Source organism: Brachionichthys hirsutus, chromosome 5, assembly GCF_040956055.1.
Source record: "Brachionichthys hirsutus isolate HB-005 chromosome 5, CSIRO-AGI_Bhir_v1, whole genome shotgun sequence".
NCBI lineage: Eukaryota > Metazoa > Chordata > Actinopteri > Lophiiformes > Brachionichthyidae > Brachionichthys > Brachionichthys hirsutus.
The window spans coordinates 16,454,835-16,481,211 of NC_090901.1; the positions used below are offsets into that span (position 1 = coordinate 16,454,835).

The following is a 26,377-nucleotide window of genomic DNA, read 5'->3' on the forward strand; positions in this document are numbered from 1 at the left end:
AATCATCATCTGCTGACACACACAATGAAATTGAATTTTCACCCTAGAACAACAGGCCCCTTGAAACAACCACACACAATACGTGTATCAAAGGGCCCTAGCACACGGAGAGGGAGTAGGGTGAAGGCGCCGCCGTGGTCGGCGCACCTGGAGCCGTCCTCCTCCAGAGCACTCGGCAGTGCTCTGGAGGCAGACTGGCCCCTCTCCAGTCACCAGCCCACACACCACATCCCACCAGAGCTGGGTCTCGAACCGGGGAAGCAGTGGACTTCTCCTTCCCAGCCCAGGGCCCAACCCACTGAGCCACTGCCGCATCTCAATAACGTTAATGGTTGACCTTTTTGCTCCTTTTTATTATCTTCTACCTTATTTGAAAATGTTTCGTAGTGATACATGGACAGCGACCCATTGTACACACATGCGGCCCTACTTTGGACATGCCGTCCACATACAACAGCTATCCGGAGCTTTGAGCTGAAATGGATGCTATACTCAGTAATAATTCTTATGCTATGGTTATTGCTTAGACTCTATCCTTAACAAACTTACAAATATCTACATTTTTCTCTTAACAGAAAAACAGGATATCTTTACATATGATGAGTCAACACGTCCTGGGTTGCAGTCAGTGCAACCTTAGCTTAACTATATGTATTATAATAAAGGTCATCTAATCCTATATGTACTGTGTTAGAGTGTCATTTTGGTTGGTGGTGTGCCCCAGGATTTTGTAAATGTAAAAAATGTGCCGCGGCTCAAAAAAGGTCGAAAATCACTGCTTTAGATGAATAACTGATATTTGATGATGATTGTGATCTTATTTCGGTGGTGGTTTTAAACTTCCTGTGATGTTAGTGGTATGGTATAACAGCTAAATGGGTCTGCATTGACTGTTTGAGCACCAAGCACCACTGATGTGGACAGTCCTGAAGGAGCTCCGGTCTTTGACAAGAGCAGACGTTTTTTTCCTCTCTGCGCCTCTCATCCCTGCTTGCATTTTTTGTCTCGTCTCGTCCATCTGCTTTCCAGGACCCGCTGCGTGCTCAGCTCTGGTCTACTAAATCATGGAATTGATTAACTGGTCTCTTAGTGCGATTGCTCACATTTTTTCACCCAAACATGGGACTCCGGGGGAGCCCACCTGTCCAGACGGGACCCACGCAGCAGGCTAAACCATGGATCCCTGGGAGAAATGGAGAGTGGTCTGTCTCATGGTCCTATCTGTAGAGAACACGTTTGTCTTATTTGTGGGGGGGCATCTGCTAATTGGGACGGGAGTTTCCCTGGTGTACCGGAAAGTCTCCAAGTCGGTGGCTTTCAAAGTTCTGGATAAATTGACCATGGATCTAAATGTGCTCTTCGGTGCTTTGGGGGACAGTGTGATGGCTCGAATCCAGGACCTGGGCAACCAGCTCAGGGATCGAGGACCTGCAGAAACTGGATACCATCTTGCGCCAGCAGGTAGAACTGTATCGCAGATCACCGGACTGAGTCCTGGCTTGGAGGGACTGAAGTCTCGCCTTGGCACACGAATCGAGGAATAACTGAGGACCAGTTGTATATTTGGATTAAGCTAAGTTTAATTTCGGCTGAATATTGGATCTATTATGTCTTCAGTCCCCCCCCTCTCCCCCCTGAGAGAGTTCTATACGACGTCAGGTCCTATCTGTCTATCCAAACAATCCAAGGACATGTCTCTCTGACTTTTCACACACATGAACTCTCACACACACACACACACCCACACCCCTCATTGGCTCATCTGCTCCCGGAAACCTTCCTACTGCGCCCCCCCTCATCCCCGAAGGACAATTCTCCGGACTTGCCTGGTTCCTACTTTTCATTGAAAACATTCCTGCGCATTACCAGTGCACCGTGTCGTTCCTTTCACCTGCGTGTGCTGTCCCGTGTACCTGATGCTTTTTCTTCACCTTCTCGAAGAAGAGTTGTTGGCAGCGCGATTTATTTGCTGCAGCCGAAGCTCACTCATTGAATCTTGTTTCAATGTTGCACTGTACTTGTACTGTGTTGACAATGACAATAAAAGCTTTCCATTTCCTAAGCACGGGTTGTTTTGACACTCTAATAGAAGAGAACAAATCAAATCCAAGGTTTCTCTCTGACACCGTAGCTAGGCTAACACAAAGCTAGAGCAGCATATTACTCATCTCTAATAGAAGAGAACAAATCTAATCCAAGGTTTCTCTTTGACACCGTAGCTAGGCTAACACGAAGCTAGAGCAGCATATTACTCATCTAATAGAAGAGAACAAATCTAATCCAAGGTTTCTCTCTGACACCGTAGCTAGGCTAACACAAAGCTAGAGCAGCATATTACTCATCTCTAATAGAAGAGAACAAATCTAATCCAAGGTTTCTCTTTGACACCGTAGCTAGGCTAACACAAAGCTAGAGCAGCATATTACTCATCTCTAATAGAAGAGAACAAATCTAATCCAAGGTTTCTCTTTGACACCGTAGCTAGGCTAACACAAAGCTAGAACAGCATATTACTCATCTCTAATAGAAGAGAACAAATCTAATCCAAGGTTTCTCTTTGACACCGTAGCTAGGCTAACACGAAGCTAGAGCAGCATATTACTCATCTAATAGAAGAGAACAAATCTAATCCAAGGTTTCTCTTTGACACCGTAGCTAGGCTAACACAAAGCTAGAGCAGCATATTACTCATCTCTAATAGAAGAGAACAAATCTAATCCAAGGTTTCTCTTTGACACCGTAGCTAGGCTAACACAAAGCTAGAGCAGCATATTACTCATCTCTAATAGAAGAGAACAAATCTAATCCAAGGTTTCTCTCTGACACCGTAGCTAGGCTAACACAAAGCTAGAGCAGCATATTACTCATCTCTAATAGAAGAGAACAAATCTAATCCAAGGTTTCTCTTTGACACCGTAGCTAGGCTAACACAAAGCTAGAGCAGCATATTACTCATCTCTAATAGAAGAGAACACGTCTAATCCAAGGTTTCTCTTTGACACCGTAGCTAGGCTAACACAAAGCTAGAGCAGCATATTACTCATCTCTAATAGAAGAGAACAAATCTAATCCAAGGTTTCTCTTTGACACCGTAGCTAGGCTAACACAAAGCTCCAGCTCTGTTGACCCTTCTGTTCCGACAGGTCTCAGTAGTGAAGATTTCATGAACTACTTCTGTACCAAACTCGAATCTATCAGGGATGACATTCATCAACGTCTGCCCACTTGTGGCATTGGCCCCTCCATGGGCAATGGAAGTAGAGATATGACTGTTACTCTTGATAGTTATTTGGATAATTTCACCCCCCATTAACTTTCAGCAACCAAGTGTGGCTATTGCCTCATCTAAACCTTTTCTCTTAGACCCGGTCCAACTAGAATTCCATTGCTAAATATAATTACCGTATTTTCCGGATTATAAGTCGCGGTTTTCTTCATAGTTTGGTCGGGGGTGCGACTTATAAATCGGAGCGACTTATATATGCTTTTTTTTACAAAATCTGTGAGCGCAGAGACAGTAGCCTACACATTTCTATAACAGGTGTTACAGGGAACTCTGAACCTCCAGAAACCGCGACAGATTCTGACGGGTCACAGAGTTATCTGTCACACCTGTTATCTAAAAACACAAATTAGAAGGGCTGAATGAAAATGGCGCCGAAAAGAAAGTCATATTCCGCGGCTTACAAGCTTCAGATAGTGAAATATGGAGCCGGAAACGGCAATCGAGCAGCAGAAAGAAAGTTTGGAGTGAGCGAAAAACTTGTAAGGGACTGGCGAAAAGCGGAGGTTACGCTTACTGAAATGAAGAAAACAAAGAAAGCTAATCGCGGGCGACAAGCTAGGTGGCCGCAGTTGGAGGAACGAGTTCACGCATGGGTGCTTGAACAACGTGCTGCTGGGAGAGGTTTGTCAACGGTGCAGTTGCGTCTCCACGCCCAGGTGGTTGCCAAGGAGGTGAATATAAACGGCTTTGCGGGAGGACCTTCTTGGTGTTACCGCTTCATGCAACGCAAACGCCTCTCTATCAGAGCAAGGACGACACTGTCCCAAAAACTGCCAGCGGACTTCCAAGCCAAGGTTGACAGTTTCCGCGCGTTCATTGAAAAGCATGTAAGTGATCACAACGTGACACCGGATCATATTATTAACATGGACGAGGTCCCCCTCACTTTTGACATCCCCATGGGCCGAAGTGTTGCAGAGAAAGGGCAAAAAAGTGTGAATATCGTTACACTTCACAGTGGTGCTGGCATGTTGTGGAGACGGATCAAAACTGCCACCGATGGTCATTTTCGAATGAAAAACCATCCCAAAAATCCAATCCTCCTCAGTTGAAGTCGCCGTGAACGAGAAAGGGTGGATTGATCAAGAAATGATGAACTTGTGGCTTACAAAGTGCTACAATAAGCGACCGGATGGCTTCTTTAGAGCACGCAAAGCTCTGCTTGTGATGGATAGCATGAGAGCGCACATCACACCACAGTTAAAAAATAAATTAAAAGTTTTCAACTCCATACCTGCCATCATCCCTGGAGGCTTAACCAAAATACTCCAGCCACTTGATATCTCCGTGAATAGGAGCTTTAAGTCAGTTTTGCGTAACCTGTGGGAGCAGTGGATGACGGATGGAGAGCACAGCTTCACGGCAACCGGGAGAATGCGCCATGCAACTTTCCTGGAAGTCATTGAATGGATCGACAAAGCATGGGCTTCAGTGACAACCGTAACCATCCTGTCGGGATTCAGAAAGGCTGGAATAATTGGAACTGCAACTGACGACGAGTCTGATGTAAGCGACGTAGAAGAGGAAGCGGCGTCTTGTCTACCTGCCGAGTTGGGGGAGTTGTTCAAAAGTGACACCGAGGATGAAGATTTCCTTGGATTTCGTGATTCGGAGTAAAACCTGATATTTTGGTAAACTTGTTAGCATGTTCTTTGTGCTATATGTTGTTTGGTGTTGGATTTTATCAAATAAATTTTCCCCAAAAATGCGACTTATCCTCCAGTGCGACCTATATATGTTTTTTTCTTCTTAATTATGCATTTTTTGGCTGGTGCGACCTACAATCCGGAGCGACGTATAATCCAAAAAATACGGTAATCTATCCTTACTTACAGGCTATGTATCCCAGTCTTTAAAAAGAATTAAAACCCATATAAGTATGAATGTTTTAACTCTTCTCTTCATCCTTCTTTGTGTCTGTTTTAAGAGGATGAACCTACAGTCTTTGGTACCAACTCTCTCCAGAGGAGTAAGAAGGGGCTTGGCTTAACTGGACTGCGCACCACCAGCTCAGGCTCCACCCACTCAAAAAACAAACCAGGTATTCTGATTGGCCTGCCACAGAACTTCAGACAGATCTCTTCCATCATTGATGTGGACATCCTGCCTGAGACTCACCGACGTGTTCGACTCCACAAGCATGGTACCCACAAACCTCTGGGTTTCTACATCCGTGATGGGGTGAGCATGCGAGTCGCACCACAGGGTGTTGAGAAGGTAAGTTCAATTCATATTAACAGTCAGTATTGAACGTTACACTTTAAATTGAAAATGTTTTTGAAAACCACACAAGTTGTTAGAGGAATAGACTGCTCAGCTCTTCAGCCGATACACAGGACAGGTTGAATAAACCCAAATTTCATGATGTAATCCTAAATGTTTGAACATTTGATGGCCCTGTGTCACATGCTTGTATGAAAGCTTCCTACGTTATAGTCAGATCTTACGTTTGTCTTTTTTTCCTGATCTGTGTTACAGGTTCCAGGGGTGTTCATATCTCGTTTGGTACGTGGTGGACTCGCAGAAAGCACCGGGCTACTGGGAGTTAATGACGAGATCCTTGAGGTCAATGGTATCGATGTAGCAGGAAAATCATTGGATCAGGTAATTATTAATATTTGCCTTCTGAAAGAGTAGTTCGGCTAGGTCGCTGTAATAGTTTGTGTTTGAATGAGGTGAGTTGGGGACCGAGAGAACTTAACAGCCACAGTGTAGCAAATGAAGTACCTCTGTTGCATGACCTTTAGAGCCAGTAGAGTGGACCTTGTCTAGATGTACAGTCGGTTCCTCTTGAGATTGATCAGTTGCTTGTTTCTGTTGACCTGCATGTTTATATTCAATGAAATACTGACCATCTGAATATTTGAATCTGAATTTGTTTATGCTAAAAAATACAATAACATATCTTAATGATTCCAGAGGTAAATGAAAAATGCAGGTGCATACTTTCGATATATACACATACATGCATACAAATATGTATGAAGAAGCTAATTCATAGACCCTGCACATTTGTAGCTACTTGGATAAAAGGGCTCTTGTCACGGTCTCGGATGATGTTAGCTCAGCTTTTCTATTGGTGTGTACGACTCTCTGCTTGAACACAGGTTTTTAAGGAGTGATTCTCTGACTAAATTTCAGGTTACATACATGATGGTAGCCAACAGTCACAATCTCATCGTGACTGTCAAACCAGCTAACCAGAGAAACAATGTAATACATCGTGGGAGTAAAGGCTCAATGGGTAACTCTGGTTCCGTGGGCTCAGCTGGATCATCTGGCTCTGCTCCATCACATGACTCGCCAAGCCCAGCCTCTCAGAGCAACCCCATTACTGCAAGGTATGACATGGACAGCCTACCTCTGAAGATACAGACAAAAATACTGTATGGTGTGAGTCTTTAAAACAGCATTCTGAACTACAATTTCAATACAGCAACCAAAAACAGCAGCAGATAAGGACATGGAGAAAGTTTTATGAATGCTTTAAAAATATATCTATATGTTTTTTTAAAGACTTTACTTTCATGAAGGCCTACCCAGAATAATATAAATAATCTTGCATCTTAACTTTTCTACCTTTTCATTAACTGTCTGATCTTTCACAACACTTATGTTTTCTTGAAAAGCAGGGACAACAGTCAGGAGTGTCAGAAATGAGAATTGCTCCTTCTTTGGTCATATAGATCCTACAATAAGCGGCGTCAAAGGCCCTTGCGGGCCGACGGGCCGATGAGCTGACCCGCCGACGCATGCCGCTTTTGTCCTGATTGCTTCATAAGTGTTTATATCTGAGCTGCATTAGTTGCTCACCCATCGCCATGGCAACAGCGTAAAAAAAATGCAGCCTGGGTGTCATTTACTTTTTCGACTGGCATGTGTGTGAGAATGTACGTGGCAAATTAGGTTTCCATGCTAATATGTCATTTTCATATCATGGGAGAAATTCTTATTGTCCGTAATAGAATAACATGGGGAACTTCGGCCATTCAGCGCTGTAAGGCCGACACTTTTAAAGTGTCCAGGTGGGAAGGATCAATAAGTGTTTAAAATTTGGTTGTGATTGGAGTGTGTATACAGGAGCAATTTTTGGTGTACAGAAAATATAAAAATTCTACCTCAAGCTTGACGGAAACCGTAAAATGTATAAAAACAATTTGGATACATTTTGATGTGTGTGTGCTGTTGAGTGTCGGTGTGTGTTAGTCGTCGTCAACTGCATTGTGAAGTTGAATGCCGATGGTTGACGAGCTGCGCTCATCAACTTGTTCTCTTCTGCGTTGCAAAAGCAAAAGCCCCGCTCCTTACGCCTAGATAGGCGCTCGGGCCTAATAATTTTTTTTTTTTTAATGTTTCAACTCAAAAACAGTATAGTGTGGCAGGATGAGGAATGACTCAGAGAAGAAGGTGGATTAGCTCTTTACTCTTCATATGCCAACGACAGACTGACTGCAATCTGAGCGCCAAAACCTTATGGGTGCAAAACCACGCCCATTACCCATAAACCTCTTGGGTGAGAGACCTATCCTAAGTGGTCACCACACAGCCCCCCACCCCACGAACACCCAGAGGGAAACATCTGGATAAACAGTCAATATCTGACAGGGGGCCTGATCAGCCTGCCATAACGGCTGCGCCGTCCGGCTGTAGGAACCTGTAGCTCCAGGCGTCCACGCGGACCACCGTTAGGTGTCACAACATCCGCAGAAGGCCTCCTTTCAGGACCTTCCACCCGCTGGGACACATCAGCGCGTCTGGAAGGGGGACGACCCCGGCGGGGAACCTGGGCCGGACACACCTCTTTGTCAACCAGCACATGCGCTGGCTTAAGCCTATCTAATGTGACGCGCTCTCTACGTCCCCCCATGTCTATGACAAAAAATTTCTCGAGCACCCTAAATGGGCCATCATAAGGAGGCAGGAGAGGCGAGCGGTAAGCGTCATGTCGCAGGAAAACAAAACGAGCTTTTGCAAGCTCCATCGGCTCGAACAACCGTGGAAAACAGTGATGAACAGGCACTGGAGACAGAGCAGCGTCTGACGAAAAATGATGTGACTGCGGGGCAGAACTCTCCGGCAAAAACTCACCCGGAACGCGAAGCGGTTGCACAAACACCAACTCTGCAGGTGAAGCATCTAGGTCCTCCTTAGGAGCTGAACGCAACCCCAGCATCACCCAAGGCAAACGATCCACCCAGTTACCATCCGAGAGCGCCGCACGCAAAGCAGCCTTGAGCGAGCGGTGACAACGTTCACATAAGCCGTTAGCCTGAGGATGGTACGCGGTAGTGCGGTGAACCTGTGTGCCCAGGGAACTCGCTGTTGCTGACCAGAGCGCTGAAACAAACTGAGGGCCTCTGTCAGAAGTGATGTCAGACGGGGCACCGAAACGTGCAACCCAAGACGAAATAAATGCACACGCCACGGCTGCAGAAGTCGTTGAGGATAGCGGAACCGCCTCTGGCCACCTGGTGGTATGGTCCACCATCGTCAGCAGGTGCATAAAACCCTGAGAGGGAGGCGAGGGGCCCACCAGGTCCACATGCACATTGTCGAACCGCCGTCCCAGAATCGAGAGCGGTTCGAGTGGAGTCTTGGTGTGCTGGTGAACCGTCCCCCGCTGACACGCCACACATGCAGCAGCCCACTCCTTTACCTCTATGCGAAGACCGGGCCACACAAACTTACAACTGACCAGCCTCACGGAAGCACGGACGCCTGGATGCGAGAGAGAGTGAACAGTCAAAAACCCGACGGCGCCAGGCGACTGGGCGGGGACGGCCCATGGAGACGTCGCAGAGGAGGCTAGGACTGCCTGCTTGCACCACAACATCTTCAAGCCTGAGGCCTGTATCAGCAGATTTAAGGTTGAGGATGTCCCGATCACCTGGCTGGTCAGCAGCCATGGCAGAAAAATCCATCCCCAGATGCACAGGACAGATCAGCACTCGTGACAGGCAATCAGCAACAGTGTTGGATTTCCTAGCCACATGCTGAATGTCCGTCGTGAACTCCGAAATTGCTGCCAAGTGGCGTTGCTGGCGAGCAGACCATGGCTCGGTCACCTTGGACATAGCAAAAGTGAGCGGTTTATGATCCACATAGGCCGTGAATGCTCGGCCCTCCAGGAGGAAACGGAAATGGCGTGTTTCCAGGTACAACGCCAGCAATTCACGATCAAAAATGCTGTACTTGCGCTCATTGTCTCGCAGCTTACGGCTGAAAAATGCCAAGGGTTGCCATGCGCCAGCCACGTGCTGCTCAACCATGTGCTGCTCAACCACGGCGCCCACAGCCACGTCCGAGGCGTCGGTCATCAGAGCAATGGGTGATGTGGCTGAAGGGTGTGCAAGTAATGCCGCGTTAGCCAGGGCAGATTTAGCCCCATCAAAGGCCTTGCACCGTTCTGGAGTCCAGTTTACCTGGTCCTTAGCCTTCTTTAACCTCAAAACCTCGTACAGTGGCTGCAGGAGATGAGCTGCACGAGGGAGGAAACGGTTGTAAAAATTCACTATGCCCAGAAACTCCTGTAAGCCTTTAACCGAGACTGGGCACGGAAAATCTGCTACCACCTGCACCTTAGAAGGCAACGGAACTGCGCCCTGCGATGAAATGCGGTGGCCCAAGAAATCCATCACCGGCAGTCCGAACTGGCACTGAGCCGGGTTTACTATCAGGCCATGATCGTCAAGGCACTGAAAAACCTGTCTCAGATGCAACAGGTGCTCCTCCGCTGAATTGCTGGCCACCAAATGTCATCAAGGTAAACAAAAACAAATGGCAGGTCACGCAACACCGAGTCCATAAGTCTTTGAAACGTCTGTGCCGCCCCCTTCAGGCCAACAGGCATGCGCATGAACTCAAAAAGCCCGAATGGAGTAATGACAGCGGTCTTGGGCACATCCTCTGCACGCACCGGAACCTGGTGATAACCGCGCACCAGGTCTACCTTTGAGAAAACTGTTGTTCCCGCCAGGTGAACTGAAAAATCCTGGATATGCGGAATGGGATAGCGGTTATGCGTGGTAATATTGTTTAAGTGGCGAAAATTGCCGCACGGCCACCACGACCCATCCGCTTTGGGTACCATGTGGAGCGGCGAAGCCCAAGGACTGTTCGAACGCCTCACTATGCCAAGACGCTCCATAGTAGCAAACCCTTGAAAGCTCTACCCCATGCTTAGCAACCGCGGTAGAAAAGGCCGGCGTGGTCAATGACGGAAAATCTGCCAGTAACCGCAGAAACGCATCGCCCGACGTTGAAAAACTCGCATGCATCAACGGCCCAGATCCCCCTGTTGCAAAAGACAAGTTGCAAAAGACACAGCATCAATCAGTCTATTAGCAACATCAACCAGTAAACCATTTGCACATAGAAAATCTGCACCGATGATAGGAACAGTCGTGGAGGCTATAACGAAGTCCCACTCAAAACTACGGCCATGGAAACAGACAGATGCAGACCTGGTCCCAAATGTCCCAATAGTGGATCCGTTGGCAGCACTCAATTGCGGCCCGCTGCCGCGGCCTGACAGGTCTGAGTCAGCTGGAGGGAGGATGCCCCTTCTGAGAGCCGGAGTCCACCAGAAAACGGCATCCTGATGTCCTTCACGAACAGCAGCTCTTCCTGTTCACCAGCGCGCACAGCTGCTACTGAGCGCTGGCGCTGGCGTTTCCCGGCGCCTCAAACGTGCACGGTGGAACACAACGCAGAGCCTTGCAGCCAAAACGCTGGTGGAAAAAACACAGGTCACCTCTGCGCTGTTTACGCGTGGCGACTCCAGCCACCCCGCGTCCTCCGCTGTTGGCTGCAGGAAAGTTGACGCCACGCACTGCCCGGTAGGACGTCTGGACGCCAGCAGGACCCGATCCGCTTCTTCAGCCACACCCCGGAGATTGTTAGCGGCCAGGCACGGGGAATTGGCCGGAGGTGGAAGCTGGTGCAGGAAAATTTGCGGGAAAATGAAGCCGCCTTCATCCGAGCCCAACAGCGACAGCATATTGTCCATAAGGTCGACCGCTGAACCGTCGCCCAATCCGGGCAGAGACAGTAGTTGATCCGCTCTCTCCGCGGCGGACGTGCTGCACATGCTGCGGAGGCGCGCGTAACAGCTGCATTACGCGGCGTGTGGACTGCTGGTCCAGGGCCGCGACCACTAGGTAGTACCTCGAGTCGTCCTTGGTGATCCCTCGAAGGTGGAAAAGCGCCTCGACGTGCTGGAACCACGGAGCCGGGTCGTTGTGCCAGAACTCCGGGAGTTTCACAGACGCGGTGAAACCGGACGGTTGTGCGAGTCGGGGCGACATGGCCGACGAGGAAACGCTGCCATCTGCTTCTTCAAACATGTTCAATTCGGGGTCACCAATGTGGCAGGATGAGGAATGACTCAGAGACAAAGGTGGATTAGCTCTTTACTCTTCATATGCCAACGACAGACTGACTGCAATCTGAGCGCCAAAACCTTCTGGGCGCAACACCACGCCCATTACCCATAAACCTCTTGGGTGAGAGACCTATCCTAAGTGGTCACCACACAAGCTTTTTTTCTGAGTATGTGATTACTACAAATGCACCGACAAAGTTGACTTCGGACCCGTCCCCATAGGCGCAATGCATTTTGATTTTTGTAGGTGGCGCTGTCGCATGGACAACTTTTTCTGCATCTTCTGGGGTTAATATATGCCTGATTTGGAAATATTGCGAAGGTGAAAGAACGCAGTCCTTGGAATGTACTTTATCTGGGACTGAAAGGACAGGTCCTGATCAAAGGTAACCCCCAGATTCTTGGCAGTGGTGCTGGTGGACACTGAGGCCATGTCCAGGTAGCTCCAAAAACGAAGATATTTTTATGTGATTTGGCCTATCATCCATACGAAACCGCATATTTCTGTCACTAAAAACCAATGTTTTTGAAAACTCCGGACTTTTGAAAAGTACGGTTACGGGTCTGCGTGTGAATGCCTGTAAACAGAGTTTTAAGGCAGTTCTGTCACTTTGTCAGTCCACACGAACAAGCCAGACGTCATTCATGTTTTGCAAAGGGGACGACGAGAGACGGAGCATTCTGATTGGATAGGATTTGTGAAACTACACCGCCGATTGGTTTGGCATGCTTATAAATGAACAAACAAGGTGCTTATGCGGCTAGGTGTGGATGGAGTTTTTTTTTTTTTTTAAACAGAGGAGGATGGATATTCGGTTTAAAAAAAAACCCCAGCTATATTTGTACATGGCCTGAGATGCCATCTGTTTCAACTACGACACGAGTTGAACCATCAGGATGCAATGTTGGTTTCTCGAGAAGCGGTTTAATGACTGCTGTTTTAAAAGACTTGGGTACATAGTCTGTAAGTAAGGATAGATTAATTCTATTTAGTAAAGCAATTCTAATTGAGGGGAAGACTTCTTTAAGTAGCTTAGTTGGGACTGGGTCTAAGAGACAGGTGCACGGTTTAGATGAGGCAACAGCCACACTCATTTGCTGCAGGTTATTGGGGGTGAACTATCCAAAGTAACTATCAAGAGTAACAGTCGTATCTCTACTTCCATTGCTCAGGGAGGTGTAGGGAATTTCCGTATTCGATGGGATTCCACAACGTAATTACATGCCGACACCATGAGGAACGCACCACATTTAGTTTGGTGTTGTAATGACTGATTTCAATTGAACGCATCACAACAGTGACGTCACACACAATGCAGATAAACATGGGCTTAGATTGGCTGGCCTTCAGGGGAAGGCCTGACTCGAGGACGAAGCAGGAAATGTCTTTATTCCGCCATGACGCATTCACGAGACACATGGTGGAATCCAGCGCTGATATCCGAACCAACTGTACGGATCTGTTAATTATATAAATGTCTTAATCTTGACCCAAATCCTCCTTATTGACTACGCACCCACAACGGAGAACAAAGAACCGGGAGAGGGTTAGGAAAACCCTAACAGAGGGGTCAATGCCACACAAAGACAGACACTTATGAATGTCATCCATAATAGACTCGATTTTGGTACTGAAAAAGTTCATGAAATCTTCGCTACTGACACCTGTCGGACCAGAAGGGTCAATAGAGCTGGTGCTTTGTGTTAGCCTAGCTACGGTGTCAAAGAGAAACCTTGGATTAGATTTGTTCTCTTCTATTAGAGATGAGTAATATGCTGCTCTAGCTTTGTGTTAGCCTAGCTACGGTGTCAAAGAGAAACCTTGGATTAGATTTGTTCTTTTCTATCAGAGATGAGTAATATGCTGCTCTAGCTTTGTGTTAGCCTAGCTACGGTGTCAAAGAGAAACCTTGGATTAGATTTGTTCTCTTCTATTAGAGATGAGTAATATGCAGCTCTAGCTTTGTGTTAGCCTAGCTACGGTGTCAAAGAGAAACCTTGGATTAGATTTGTTCTCTTCTATTAGAGATGAGTAATATGCTGCTCTAGCTTTGTGTTAGCCTAGCTACGGTGTCAAAGAGAAACCTTGGATTAGATTTGTTCTCTTCTATTAGAGATGAGTAATATGCTGCTCTAGCTTTGTGTTAGCCTAGCTACGGTGTCAGAGAGAAACCTTGGATTAGATGTGTTCTCTTCTATTAGAGATGAGTAATATGCTGCTCTAGCTTTGTGTTAGCCTAGCTACGGTGTCAAAGAGAAACCTTGGATTAGATTTGTTCTTTTCTATTAGAGATGAGTAATATGCTGCTCTAGCTTTGTGTTAGCCTAGCTACGGTGTCAGAGAGAAACCTTGGATTAGATTTGTTCTCTTCTATTAGAGATGAGTAATATGCTGCTCTAGCTTTGTGTTAGCCTAGCTACGATGTCAAAGAGAAACCTTGGATTAGATTTGTTCTCTTCTATTAGAGATGAGTATGCTGCTCTAGCTTTGTGTTAGCCTAGCTACGGTGTCAAAGAGAAACCTTGGATTAGATTTGTTCTCTTCTATTAGAGATGAGTAATATGCTGCTCTAGCTTTGTGTTAGCCTAGCTACGGTGTCAGAGAGAAACCTTGGATTAGATTTGTTCTCTTCTATTAGAGATGAGTAATATGCTGCTCTAGCTTTGTGTTAGCCTAGCTACGGTGTCAGAGAGAAACCTTGGATTAGATTTGTTCTCTTCTATTAGAGATGAGTAATATGCTGCTCTAGCTTTGTGTTAGCCTAGCTACGGTGTCAGAGAGAAACCTTGGATTAGATTTCCATCCATTCATTATCTTCCGCTTATCCGGGGCCGGGTCGCGGGGGCAGCAGCCTAAGCAGGGAAGCCCAGACTTCCCTCTCCCCGGCCACTTCCTCTAGCTCTTCCGGGGGGATCCCGAGGCGTTCCCAGGCCAGCCGAGAGACATAGTCTCTCCAGCGTGTCCTGGGTCTTCCCCGTGGTCTCCTCCCGGTGGGACGTGCCCTGAACACCTCACCAGGGAGGCGTTCAGGAGGCATCCTAAATAGGTGTCCGAGCCACCTCATCTGGCCCCTCTCAACGCGGAGGAGCAGCGGCTCTATTCCGAGCTCCTCCCGGATGACTGAGCTTCTCACCCTATCTCTAAGGGAGAGCCCAGCCACCCTACGGAGGAAGCTCATTTCAGCCGCTTGTACCCGGGATCTCGTTCTTTTGGTCACTACCCAAAGCTTGTGACCATAGGTGAGGGTAGGAACGAAGATCGACCGGTAAATCGAGAGCTTCGCCTTTCGACTCAGCTCTCTCTTCACCATGACGGATCTGTGCAGAGTCCGCATCACTGCAGACGCTGCACCGATCCGTCTGTCGATCTCTCGCTCCATTCTTCCCTCACTCGTGAACAAAACCCCGAGGTACTTGAACTCCTCCACTTGGGGGAGGATCTCCTCCCCGACCTGGAGGGTGCACTCCTCCCTTTTCCGACTGAGAACCATGGCCTCGGATTTGGAGGTGCTGATTCTCATCCCGGCCGCTTCACATGCGGCTGCGAACCGATCCAGTGAGAGCTGGAGGGCACGGCCTGATGAAGCCAACAGGATCACATCGTCTGCAAAAAGCAGCGATCCAATCCTGAGGTCACCAAACCAAACCCCCTCAACGCCCTGGCTGCACCTAGAAATTCTGTCCATAAAAGTTATGAACAGAATCGGTGACAAAGGGCAGCCCTGGCGGAGTCCAACCCGCACTGGAAATAGGTCCGACTTATTGCCAGCAATGCGGACCAAGCTCTGGCACCGGTCATATAGGGAGCGGACACCCCGTATGAGGGGGTCCGACACCCCATACTCCCGGAGCACCCCCCACAGGACTCCCCAAGGGACACGGTCGAATGCCTTCTCCAAATCCACAAAACACATGTGGATTGGTTGGGCAAACTCCCATGCACCCTCAAGGACCCTGCCGAGGGTGTAGAGCTGGTCCACAGTTCCACGGCCAGGACGGAAACCACATTGCTCCTCCTGAATCCGAGGTTCGACTATCCGGCGGACCCTCCTCTCCAGTACCCCTGAATAGACCTTACCGGGGAGGCAGAGGAGTGTGATCCCTCTGTAGTTGGAACACACCCTCCGGTCCCCCTTCTTATAAAGAGGGACCACCACCCCGGTCTGCCAATCCAGAGGCACTGCCCCCGATGTCCATGCAATGTTGCAGAGTCGTGTCAACCATGACAGTCCTACAACATCCAGAGCCTTAAGGGACTCCGGGCGGATCTCATCCACCCCTGGGGCCTTGCCACCGAGGAGCTTTTTAACTACCTCGGCAACCTCGGCCCCAGAGATAGAGGAGCTCACCCCCGAGTCCCCAGGCCCTGCTTCCTCACTGGAAGGCATGTCGGTGGGATTGAGGAGGTCTTCAAAGTAGTCCCTCCACCGATCTACAACGTCTCGAGTCGAGGTCAGCAGCGCACCATCCCCACCATACACAGTGTTGACCGTGCACTGCTTCCCCCTCCTGAGATGCCGGATGGTGGCCCAGAACCTCTTCGAAGACGTCCGGAAGTCGTTTTCCATGGCCTCACCGAACTCCTCCCATGACCGGGTTTTTGCCTCAGCAACCGCGGTAGCTGCACTCCGCTTGGTCTGTCGGTACCTGTCAGCTGCCTCCGGAGTCCCACAGGCCAAAAGGGCCTGATAGGACTCCTTCTTCAGCTTGACGGCATCCCTCACCACCGGTGTCCACCAAGAGGTCTTGGGATTGCCGCCACGACAGGCACCGACCACCTTACGGCCACAGCACCGATCGGCCGCTTCAACAATAGAGGCACGAAACATGGTCCACTCTGACTCAATGTCCCCTGCCTCCCCCGGTACATGGTCGAAGCTCTCCCAGAGGTGGGAGTTAAAACTCCTTCTGACAGGAGATTCTGCCAGACGTTCCCAACAGACTCTCACAATACGTTTGGGCCTGCCGGGTCTGTCCGGCATCCTCCCCCACCATCGGAGTTGGCTCACCACCAGGTGATGGTCGGTTGACAGCTCCGCCCCTCTCTTCACCCGAGTGTCCAAGACATGCAGCCGCAAGTCCGGTGAGACGACTGCAAAGTCGATCATCGAACTGCGGCCTAGGGTGTCCTGGTGCCAAGTGCACATATGGACACCCTTATGCTTGAACATGGTGTTTGTTATGGACAATCTGTGACGAGCACAAAAGTCCAATAACAAAACACCACTCTGATTCCGATCAGGGGGGCCATTCCTCCCAATCACACCCCTCCAGGTCTCACTGTCATTGCCAACATGGGCGTTGAAGTCCCCCAACAGAACGAGGGAATCCCCAGAAGGAGCACTCTCCAGTACCCCCTCCAAGGACTCCCAAAAAGGGTGGATACTCTGAACTGCTGTTTGGACCATAGGCACAAACAACAGTCAGGATCCGTCCCCCCACCCGAAGGCGGAGGGAAGCTGCCCTCTCATTTATTGGAGTAAACTCCAACATACAGGCACTAAGCCGGGGGGCAATAAGTATTGCCACCCCTGCCCGGCGCCTCTCACCAGTGGCAACTCCAGAGTGGAAGAGAGTCCAACCCCTCTCAAGAAGGGTGGTTCCGGAGCCCTTGCTGTGTGTCGAGGTGAGGCCAACTATATCCAGTCAGAACTTCTCAACCTCGCACACCAGCTCAGGCTCCTTCCCCGCCAGAGAGGTGACGTTCCACGTCCCTAGAGCTAGTTTCTGGAGCCGAGGGTCGGACCGCCAAGGTCCCCGCCTTCGGCTGCCGCCCAGCTCACATCGCACCCGATGCCTCTGGTCCCTCCTATGGGTGGTGAGCCCACGGGAGGAAGGTCCCACGTAGCTTCTTTGGGCTATGCCCGACCGGGCTCCATGGGTGAAGACCCGGCCACCAGGCGCTCGCCATCGTGCCCCACCCCCAGGCCGGGCTCCAGGAGGGGGCCCCGGTGACCCGCGTCCGGGCAAGGGAAGCCCAGGACCAATTATTTTACTTGTCATTGGGGTTTTCTGAGCCACCCTTTGTCTGGTCCCTCCCCTAGGACCTGTTTGCCATGGGTGACCCTACCAGGGGCATATAGCCCCGGACAACTGAGCTCCTAGGATCATCGGGACACGCAAACCCCTCCACCACGATAAGGTGGCAGCTCAGGGAGGGGTGGATTAGATTTGTTCTCTTCTATTAGAGATGAGTAATATGCTGCTCTAGCTTTGTGTTAGCCTAGCTACGGTGTCAGAGAGAAACCTTGGATTAGATTTGTTCTCTTCTATTAGAGATGCCCCTCTTGCCTTGTGGAGCGTCATCCTGTACATTTTGAGGCTGTTTTTCCAGATTAAACAGGACTCCTCCAATTTAGTTGAGCGCCATATTCTCTCCAGTCTTTGGGTTGTTCGCTTTAACAGTGTAATTTCAGAATTGAACCACAGAGCTTTCCTTTTTGTGTTTTAATTCTTCGGGGGGGGAGTAACGGCGTCAAGCGTTGTGCGCATCAAGTCCCCGGCACCACCTATAAGATGATCTATGTGGGAGGGGCTAAAGTTACCACACGACTCCTCAGTAATGTTAAGGCTCGATAAAGAGCTTAATGCTGATGGGACCACTTCTTTGAATTTAGCAATAGCACCATCAGACAGAACTTGTGGTCTGATAAAAAAGGGTTCAGTGGAAATACAATTAATTGATCAATATCAATACCATACGTGAGAACCAGATCCAAGGTGTGATTAAAGCTGTGGGTGGGTTCTTTCTCTCTCTGGGAGGAGCCAATTGAGTCCAGTAATGAGAGGAAGGCAGTAGCAAGGCAGTCGTCACTGACATCTACGTGAATGTTAAAATCTCCCACAACAAGTACCTGTTCTGTTTTCAGAACTAAGCTTGTTAAAAATTCTGAAAATTCTGACATGAAATCAGAGTATGGGCCTGGAGGGCGGTGAACTATAACAATCAGGACTGGCTGGCTTGATTTCCATGTTGGAAGTGACAGACTAAGAATATGACTCTCAAAGGAGGTATAGTTTAATTGAGGTTTAGGGTTCATTTGGAGCTCCGAGTTATAGATGGCTCCAACTCCACCTCCTCGGCCGGCGTCTCCAGAAATGTGAGAGTTAACATAACAGGGAGCAATGTTCCCTCAAATCTTTCATGTGTTTGAGCAAATACACAAACTCCCTGAGCACACCCTCAGACAAATGTGAGCAACATCATAACAATACAATTTATGTTGAATGCACTTTATATTTGAAAGCAAACCTCAAAGTGCACAATAGTATAAAAAAACAAATAAAACATAAAATTAACACGCAAAGGAGGCACAACATTTTTTTACGGAAGAGGAAAGGTGTCTCGAGAAATGTGAGAGTGAACGTGGCTTCATATAAGATAAAATCATCATACATTTGTTAAAATACATGTATCTGGGGCCCATGACCCACCTTCTTCCTGGACATTTTGCTAGCCTAAAATGGCTCAGGGTAGAAGACAGGGTTAAACAGCTCAAAATGGGATTGGCATTTAAAATAGTCAATACAGCTCTGCCCTCAGTCCCCTCAATCCCTGCATACCTGACGGAACACCTCCACAGATTTAGTGACACCCACAGCCACAACACTAGAGGGAGCTCAAACAACAACCTGATTACCCCCTCCTATAGGACTAACATGGGTAAATCATCTTTTTACAATACTGCCACCCAAGGGTGGAACGGTTTGACTCCTGCCCTCAAAACATGCACCTCTTTGGCCTCCTTCAAAACGGCCCTAAAAATACACCTTTTAGGGGGACAGAAACGGAGATAGTCATCACGACTCTCCGGACCAAAACCCCCCCTCCTTTTTTTGTCCACCTACGTTGCACATATTAATTGCCTTAGTAATTTATTGTAATTTATGTAAGTTATTTATTGTCATTCATTGTCATTTTGCATCAGTGGTGTAATTTATTTTAGATTAATTGTTAGTTTGCACTGGCGGTGTAAAATCATTTTATTTCTGTTTTTCTAATGTTACGTTGCATCAATTGTGTAATTTAATATTGGTTTTATTTTTATTTGTATTGTTAAATTTGTATTGTTAATTGTGGATGATTTATGTACGAAGGACTTTCAACGGAAACAAGACCGCAAGGGCTTTTTAGAAATGCTCCTCTTAGACAGGATGTTTGACTTTATTTGTACTGTAATACATGCTACTGTGTGACTGTACTTGTACTCTAACATTCTATCTAATAAATATATTCATCATCATCATCATCATCATCATCATCGTAGACAGTTTAGCTCAAATTCAAATAATATTTAAAATAAATTCTGGTACTGGCCAAAAATACTAATGGTTTTATTTATATATATATATATGTATATGTATTTATATATACAGACAAACCATGAGACAGCTCTAGGACAATTGTATGGCTCTTATCATGTGTCGGGCCAGAGATCCACTGTGTGAGATTAAAAGAGTCAATGAGTGATGAGAAGTCTTGAACCAGAGGACTGGTTTTACAGCACACATGAATGTTCACGTCACCAGAAATTAAAAAGTGATCAAAATCCACCCTGGTTTCAGGCAGATTTGAGAAGCGCTTTGCGATCATAAACAACCCGTAACATCCAAAAAGTAGTGACATAAGAACAGAACAATAAACATTTTGACATAAATTACAATACATCTCTCATATTATAATTATATGGCTCCAATTCCTCTTTCTTCGATGTGTTGTTGGGCTCTGCACATTACTCTGCCCACGGTTTTGCTGTGGTTTTAATTTGTTCTTTGAATGGTTTTTGCCACTTTTTGTACTTATATTATTTAGTTTTGGAGGTAACTCTTTGGGGGTATGTTTTTGTACATACCTTTTGTTATTAGGAAGTATTTGTATTTTGGAGTTTTGGATCGCTCTCTGTCTCTCTCACTTGTGCTGTCGCTCTTGCCGCAGTACCATTTGTTCCAGTAACCTTTGTCCAGCCGTTGCTTAGCGTCTCCAGCGCCTCAGGTCTCGATGGCTTCCTGTATTTCTTGGGCAGTTGTTTCTTCAGATTCACACTCAGCTCTGTTAGGAGACTAACTCTTCTCCGTGCTGCCATGATCTTTACCTCTATCCTTCTTTTCCATCTCCTTGCGGCTGTTCATCTTGTAGCCAAGCGTCTCTAGGATGACTGATGCTGCTGCATCTATCAGCTGATTGGTCTCGGTGATGTTGGCGGTAGGAATACTTAGCAGCACTGTGTTCACATCCTCCAGTAGAGATTCTGATGGTACTTTGTTACTTTGCCTTGGGCAGCAGGAGGACTTCATGATCTTCTTGCTCAGGTCAGCTGCTCTGTTCTTGGAGCTTGGTACCCAGTCTCAACATTTGGGTACCAAGCTCCACTTGCTGTAGCATAACTGTGATAGCAACTTCTTACTGCAGATATTTGAGTATTGCGCTAGTACCGTATATTATGGACTATACGCTCTGGAGTATAAGTCGCATTAGTCAATTAAGGCCTCATAAAGAAGAAGAAAACATAATATGGGTGCTTTCCCACTGCGCCAAGAGGTCAAGAGGACTCGGTTCCTTTGGGCGCAAATTCCTGCATTTATAATTCGTTGAAAGGTCTGCGTTCCCACTGTGATTTCTTCACGAAACGAACTTTCGGAGCAGCGTCGCGTGGCTGAAAGGGGTGCACGTGGATTGGACAAAGTAGAAGGGGAAGTCCCGCCCTCTCCCATGTTTTTTTTTTTTTGAGTGCGCAGTTGCGGCTGAGAAGTTCATTTTGTTTTGGCCTAAATCATAAATGTTACACAACGCTAGTCGTTTTTAACAAAGACAAAGTCGCTGGATCAGTTCAGAACAACGGAATGAAAAACTATCGTGGAGCTGCGGGGAGAAGTCGTGTCAGATACCGGTGATAAGTAGCTGGTTCTGAACAAAAGATTGAAGTACGCATATTTAGTTAATGAAATCTACACACAGCGTTACATATTTTTTTTGGTAACTGAGCTTCCCCTGCAGAGCAGCTTGGAGTACTCGCTGTACTTCATCTACCGGAGATGTACCGTGTAGCATCACTACGTACAGCTGATCCTGCCTTTGCTCCGCTGAAAGGAACCGAGACCCTCCTTTTCAGGCGGGCTTTTTTGATCCTCTCCAGAGTCCGGATGCGCGTTCACACTGGCCCAAACGGAGCGGATTATCCGTGGAAAGGAACTCTGGTCAGTTTAAAAGGGAGCAAACGGCGGCAGTGGGAAAGCACCCGAAGTCACACCGGACTATAAGTCACACTTGGGAAATGTATTTTGCAAAACAAGCAAAAACGAAACACGTTAAAAATTACCGGTATGCAGCTAAATATACTACACACACCAACCGAAAACAAAACATACCGGACACTCATTTAGCCTGCCGTGCATGCTACGTGCAGCACGCACATATTTTGTGTGCACGCTGCGCGCACCCTATCTCTAAGGATGCACCCAGCTACCCTGCGGAGGAAATGTATTTTGACAGTAAGGCAGTGGTTCTCAAATGGTGGGGCAGTGGTGCCCCGATTGTCCGAGTGCGCGCAGGGAGTATTATCTCTATGGTGTTTTTGCAGAAGAAGAGCAGTTGTAAACAAACCCTCAAGAGACAGCACGGAGAAATATTTAACAGAGACGGAGACTGTCTTGATATGTAATGGTGATATGCTATGTGACCAGTAAGGGGCACGGCAGGATCACAGATAGGGGCACGGGGGTTGTTTATTAGAGACGGGGACATTAAAGTTTGAGCGCAAGCTCATATGTTCATTAATAAGTCTCCTGATGATTTAAGATAAACAACACATGGTACCAGGAGTGAAAACCAACTCGAGCAAGGTTCTTTATTCAAGATGGAGACTTTGAGGCCACCGGAGGGACTGAAACTTGCGGGTAATGTGGACAGCAACTGGCGATCTTTTAAGCAGCAATTTGAACTGTACCTTGCCGCTTTGGGATTGGAATCAAAGTCCGACGCCAGGAAAATTGCGTTACTACTTACCGTAGCTGGTCCCCAAGCCATAGAAGTCTTCAATACGTTTGAATTTGAACATGCTGATGATAAACAAAAGTACGATAAAGTGATTGAAAAGTTCGACGCGCATTGTTCACCACAGAAGAACACTGTATATGAGCGATGCGTGTTTCGGTTGCGTGTGCAGCTACCGGAAGAGACTTTTGATAGCTTTATCATGGATTTGAAGCTAAAGGCTCAGTCATGCAAGTTTGGAACACTGAAGGACTCTATGATCCGTGACCAGGTTGTGTATGGCATTCATGATAAACGGACGAGGGAGAGGCTGCTGAGAGAGGCGGAGCTGACGTTAGAGGAGGCGGAGAGAATGTGCCATGCTACAGAGCTAGCCCAGCAGCACGCGAAGACGTTCAACGAGTCAAATGTGTCTGTCGTTCAGGAAAGTGCAAATGTGTCTGTCGTCAAAAACAAGATGAAAAGAAATGTGACACAGAACAGAAACCTAGAAATGGTGGCATACAACTGCAAGCGCTGTGGTAGCAAGCATGAGCCCAGGCAGTGCCCTGCTTATGGAAAAACATGTGCAAAATGCAATGGAAAAAATCACTTTGCAAAGCAGTGCTTAACAAAGAGCAAGTCCAAATCAGTTCGGCTCATTGAAGAAACCGACCTGAGTGAAACCTTCTTTGTGGGTATGGTGTTATGGGATGCTGAAGATTCCAATAAAAAAGAGGAAAATGACAAATGCCCAGACAGTGAAGACACGTGGATTGTGTCACTCCCAGTAAATGGAGCATTAGTAGCACTAAGGATTGATACGGGGGAACAAGTAAACTTAATATGCTTGACAGAAATTCGTGCCATGAAAGAAAAGCCCAGAATAATCAACAAAAGAGTGTTTCTAAAGGACTATAATGGAAAAGCCATTGAAAGCAAAGGTCAATGCAGACTCAAGGTGACGGTGAAGAACAAAGAATATCATGTACTGTTCACCACCGTACCTGAGGGCCGTGAGTCGCTGCTTAGTGGAGCTACTTCTAAGAAGCTAAAGCTAGTGAAGAGGGTCTGCCACACCAGCGTCTCACCAGGCACACAAACAGCTGGCTCTATTGTACAGCAGTATCAGGCTTGGGATGTCTACCATACACGTACAAAATCCAGCTGAAAGAGGATGCAGCACCAGTGATTCATGCACCAAGGAGAGTTCCAGCACCACTTCAGGACCGCCTCAAAAAGGAACTGGAGGGAATGTGTCAGTTACAGGTCATAACAAAAGGGGAGGAGCCAACAGAGGGGGTGAACTCTGTGGTGGGTGTGGACAAAAACAACAGAAACAAGGAACTGAGAATTTGCATGGACCCTGGTGACTTAAACCAAAACATCAAACGTGAGCATTATCAGATTCCAAAACGTGAGGAGATTGCAAGTGAGATGGCAGGAGCCAAATATTTCTCAAAGCTGGATGCAGCTCAAGGATTCTGGCAAATAAAGCGGGACGAGAAAAGCTCCAAATACTGCACCTTCAACACTCCTTTTGGGAGGAACGGGTTTTTGATTCCATCGGGAATAATCTCTGCATCTGAGATCTTTCATCGTGCAATGGACAATATAATAGAAGGACTTGAGGGAGTTCGCTGTTATGTAGATGATGTGGTCATTTGGGGCTCCACTCTACAAGAACTTAATGAAAGGCTGTTAAAAGTACTTCAAAGGATACGTGAAAATGGTTTGAAACTGAATCGTGTCAAATGTCAATTTGGTGGACAGGAAATAACATTTCTTGGGGACAAGCTGTCTGCTCGGGGCATTGAGCCAGATGAGAGAAAGATTAAAGCTATTCTCAGCATGCCACGCCCCACAGACAAGAAAGGTGTTCTAAGGATCATGGGGATGATCAACTTCATTGGAAAGTTTATTCCCAATCTGTCAGTTAGACATCAGCCTTGAGAGAGCTACTTCATGACTCTACAGAGTTCAAGTGGACAAGCAGACATGAGCGCAAGTGGAAAACATGAGGAACAACTCTCACAACTGCTCCAGGGCTAGCTTATTACGATCCAACAAAGAGACTCAAGATCTCGACAGATGCATCAAAAGATGGACTCGGAGCCGTCTTGTTGCAAGCAGAAGAAGAACACTGGAAGCCAGTGGCATACGCTTCCAGGTCCAAGACTAAGACCGAGACCAGTGGCATACGCTTCCAGGTCCAAGACTAAGACCGAGACCAGTGGCATACGCTTCCAGGTCCAAGACTAAGACCAAGACCAGATATGCTCAGATCGAGAAGGAGTGTCTTGGGTTGGCTTATGTAGATGGACTGGAAATATTTCACTGTTATGTTTATGGCTTTCCTACCTTCACAGTTGAGACAGACCATCGCCCCCTGGTGTCCATCATCAAAAAGAACTTGAATGACATGTTGCCAAGGATTCAGCGCCTCATCATGAAACTACAGAGGTATGATTTTGATTTGATGTATACACCTGGCAAACATTTAGTGTTAGCAGATGCACTATCAAGAGCGCCAGAGCTGAGTGTCACGAGTTCGACTGAAAAAGAGGTTGAGGAGCATGTACGCATGATCGTTGAGTCTGCCAGTGTCTGATTCTAAGTCTAAACAAATAAGTGAAGAGACAGTGAAAGACAGAGAACTACAGACAGTGAAGTCACACATGCAGACTGGCTGGCCAAGAGGGTCGTGTCCAAAGTATTATCACATCAGATCAGAGCTCAGTGTAGCAAATGGACTATTGCTGAGAGACAAAAGGATCCTGATTCCTCATAGCATGAGAAAAGACATTCTGCAGAGGATACATGAAGGACATTTGGGAGTCGAAAAGTGCAAAAGACGAGCCAGGGACGCAGTATCCTGGCCGGGCATCAACAAAGACATTGAAATCATGATTGGAAAATGTGAAACTTGTCAAAAGCATCAGAGTAAGCAGGCAAGGGAGCCTATGCTAATTCCAGATCTTCCTACTGCCCCTTGGAAGAAAGTGGGAACAGATTTGTTCCATTACAATGGCAAAGACTATTTGTTGGTGATTGATTACTACTCCAACTACCCTGAAATCGCTTTGCTCACAAGCACAACCGCAACCGACGTCACAACGCATGTCAAATCCATCTTCGCCAGACATGGGATACCGGAGACTGTAGTCAGTGACAATGGTCCTTGTTATAACTGCAGAGAATGGCAGCAGTTCTCAATCCACTATGGCTTTCAGCAGGTGACTTCCAGTCCTCAGCACGCACAAGCCAATGGGAAAGCAGAAAAGGGAGTGCATATCGTCAAGCAGCTTCTGAAGAAGGCCACAGACAGCAAATCAGATCCATATCTAGCTCTATTGAGCTACAGGTCTGGTCCCCTTGAGTGTGGTCTATCTCCAGCAGAACTGTTGATGAATCGTAAGTTACGTACAACCTTACCCTGCCATGCAGAAATCAAACAGAGCAGAGAGATACGAGCAAAACAGGACGATTTGAAAAGGAAACAGAAGCATTATTATGACAGAGCAACCAAATCGCTCTCACCACTTACAAAAGATGATGTTGTGAGGATTCAAGATCAGGATGCATGGAACAGAAAGGCAACTGTTCTCCAGGAAGTTGGACCGAGGTCATATGAAGTGAGAACTGAGGATGGAAACATTCTTAGGAGAAATCGGCGGCACCTTCTGAAAACAAAAGAACTTTTCCCAGAGACTGGTTCTGATGATGTACGAGGTACAGA

General features: G+C 47.3%; 1 protein-coding gene across 1 annotated transcript in view; it reads left to right on the forward strand.

Annotated features, from left to right (window-relative positions):
* The window catches only part of pard6a (par-6 family cell polarity regulator alpha), a 42,579-nt gene that overhangs the window by 14,115 nt on the left and 2,087 nt on the right, over nucleotides 1–26,377 (forward strand). The window contains exons 3-5 of the mRNA XM_068739162.1: nucleotides 5,214–5,503; nucleotides 5,765–5,890; nucleotides 6,428–6,627. Coding sequence (XP_068595263.1) covers nucleotides 5,214–5,503; nucleotides 5,765–5,890; nucleotides 6,428–6,627 — 616 coding nt within the window. The remainder of the gene's footprint in view (nucleotides 1–5,213; nucleotides 5,504–5,764; nucleotides 5,891–6,427; nucleotides 6,628–26,377) is intronic.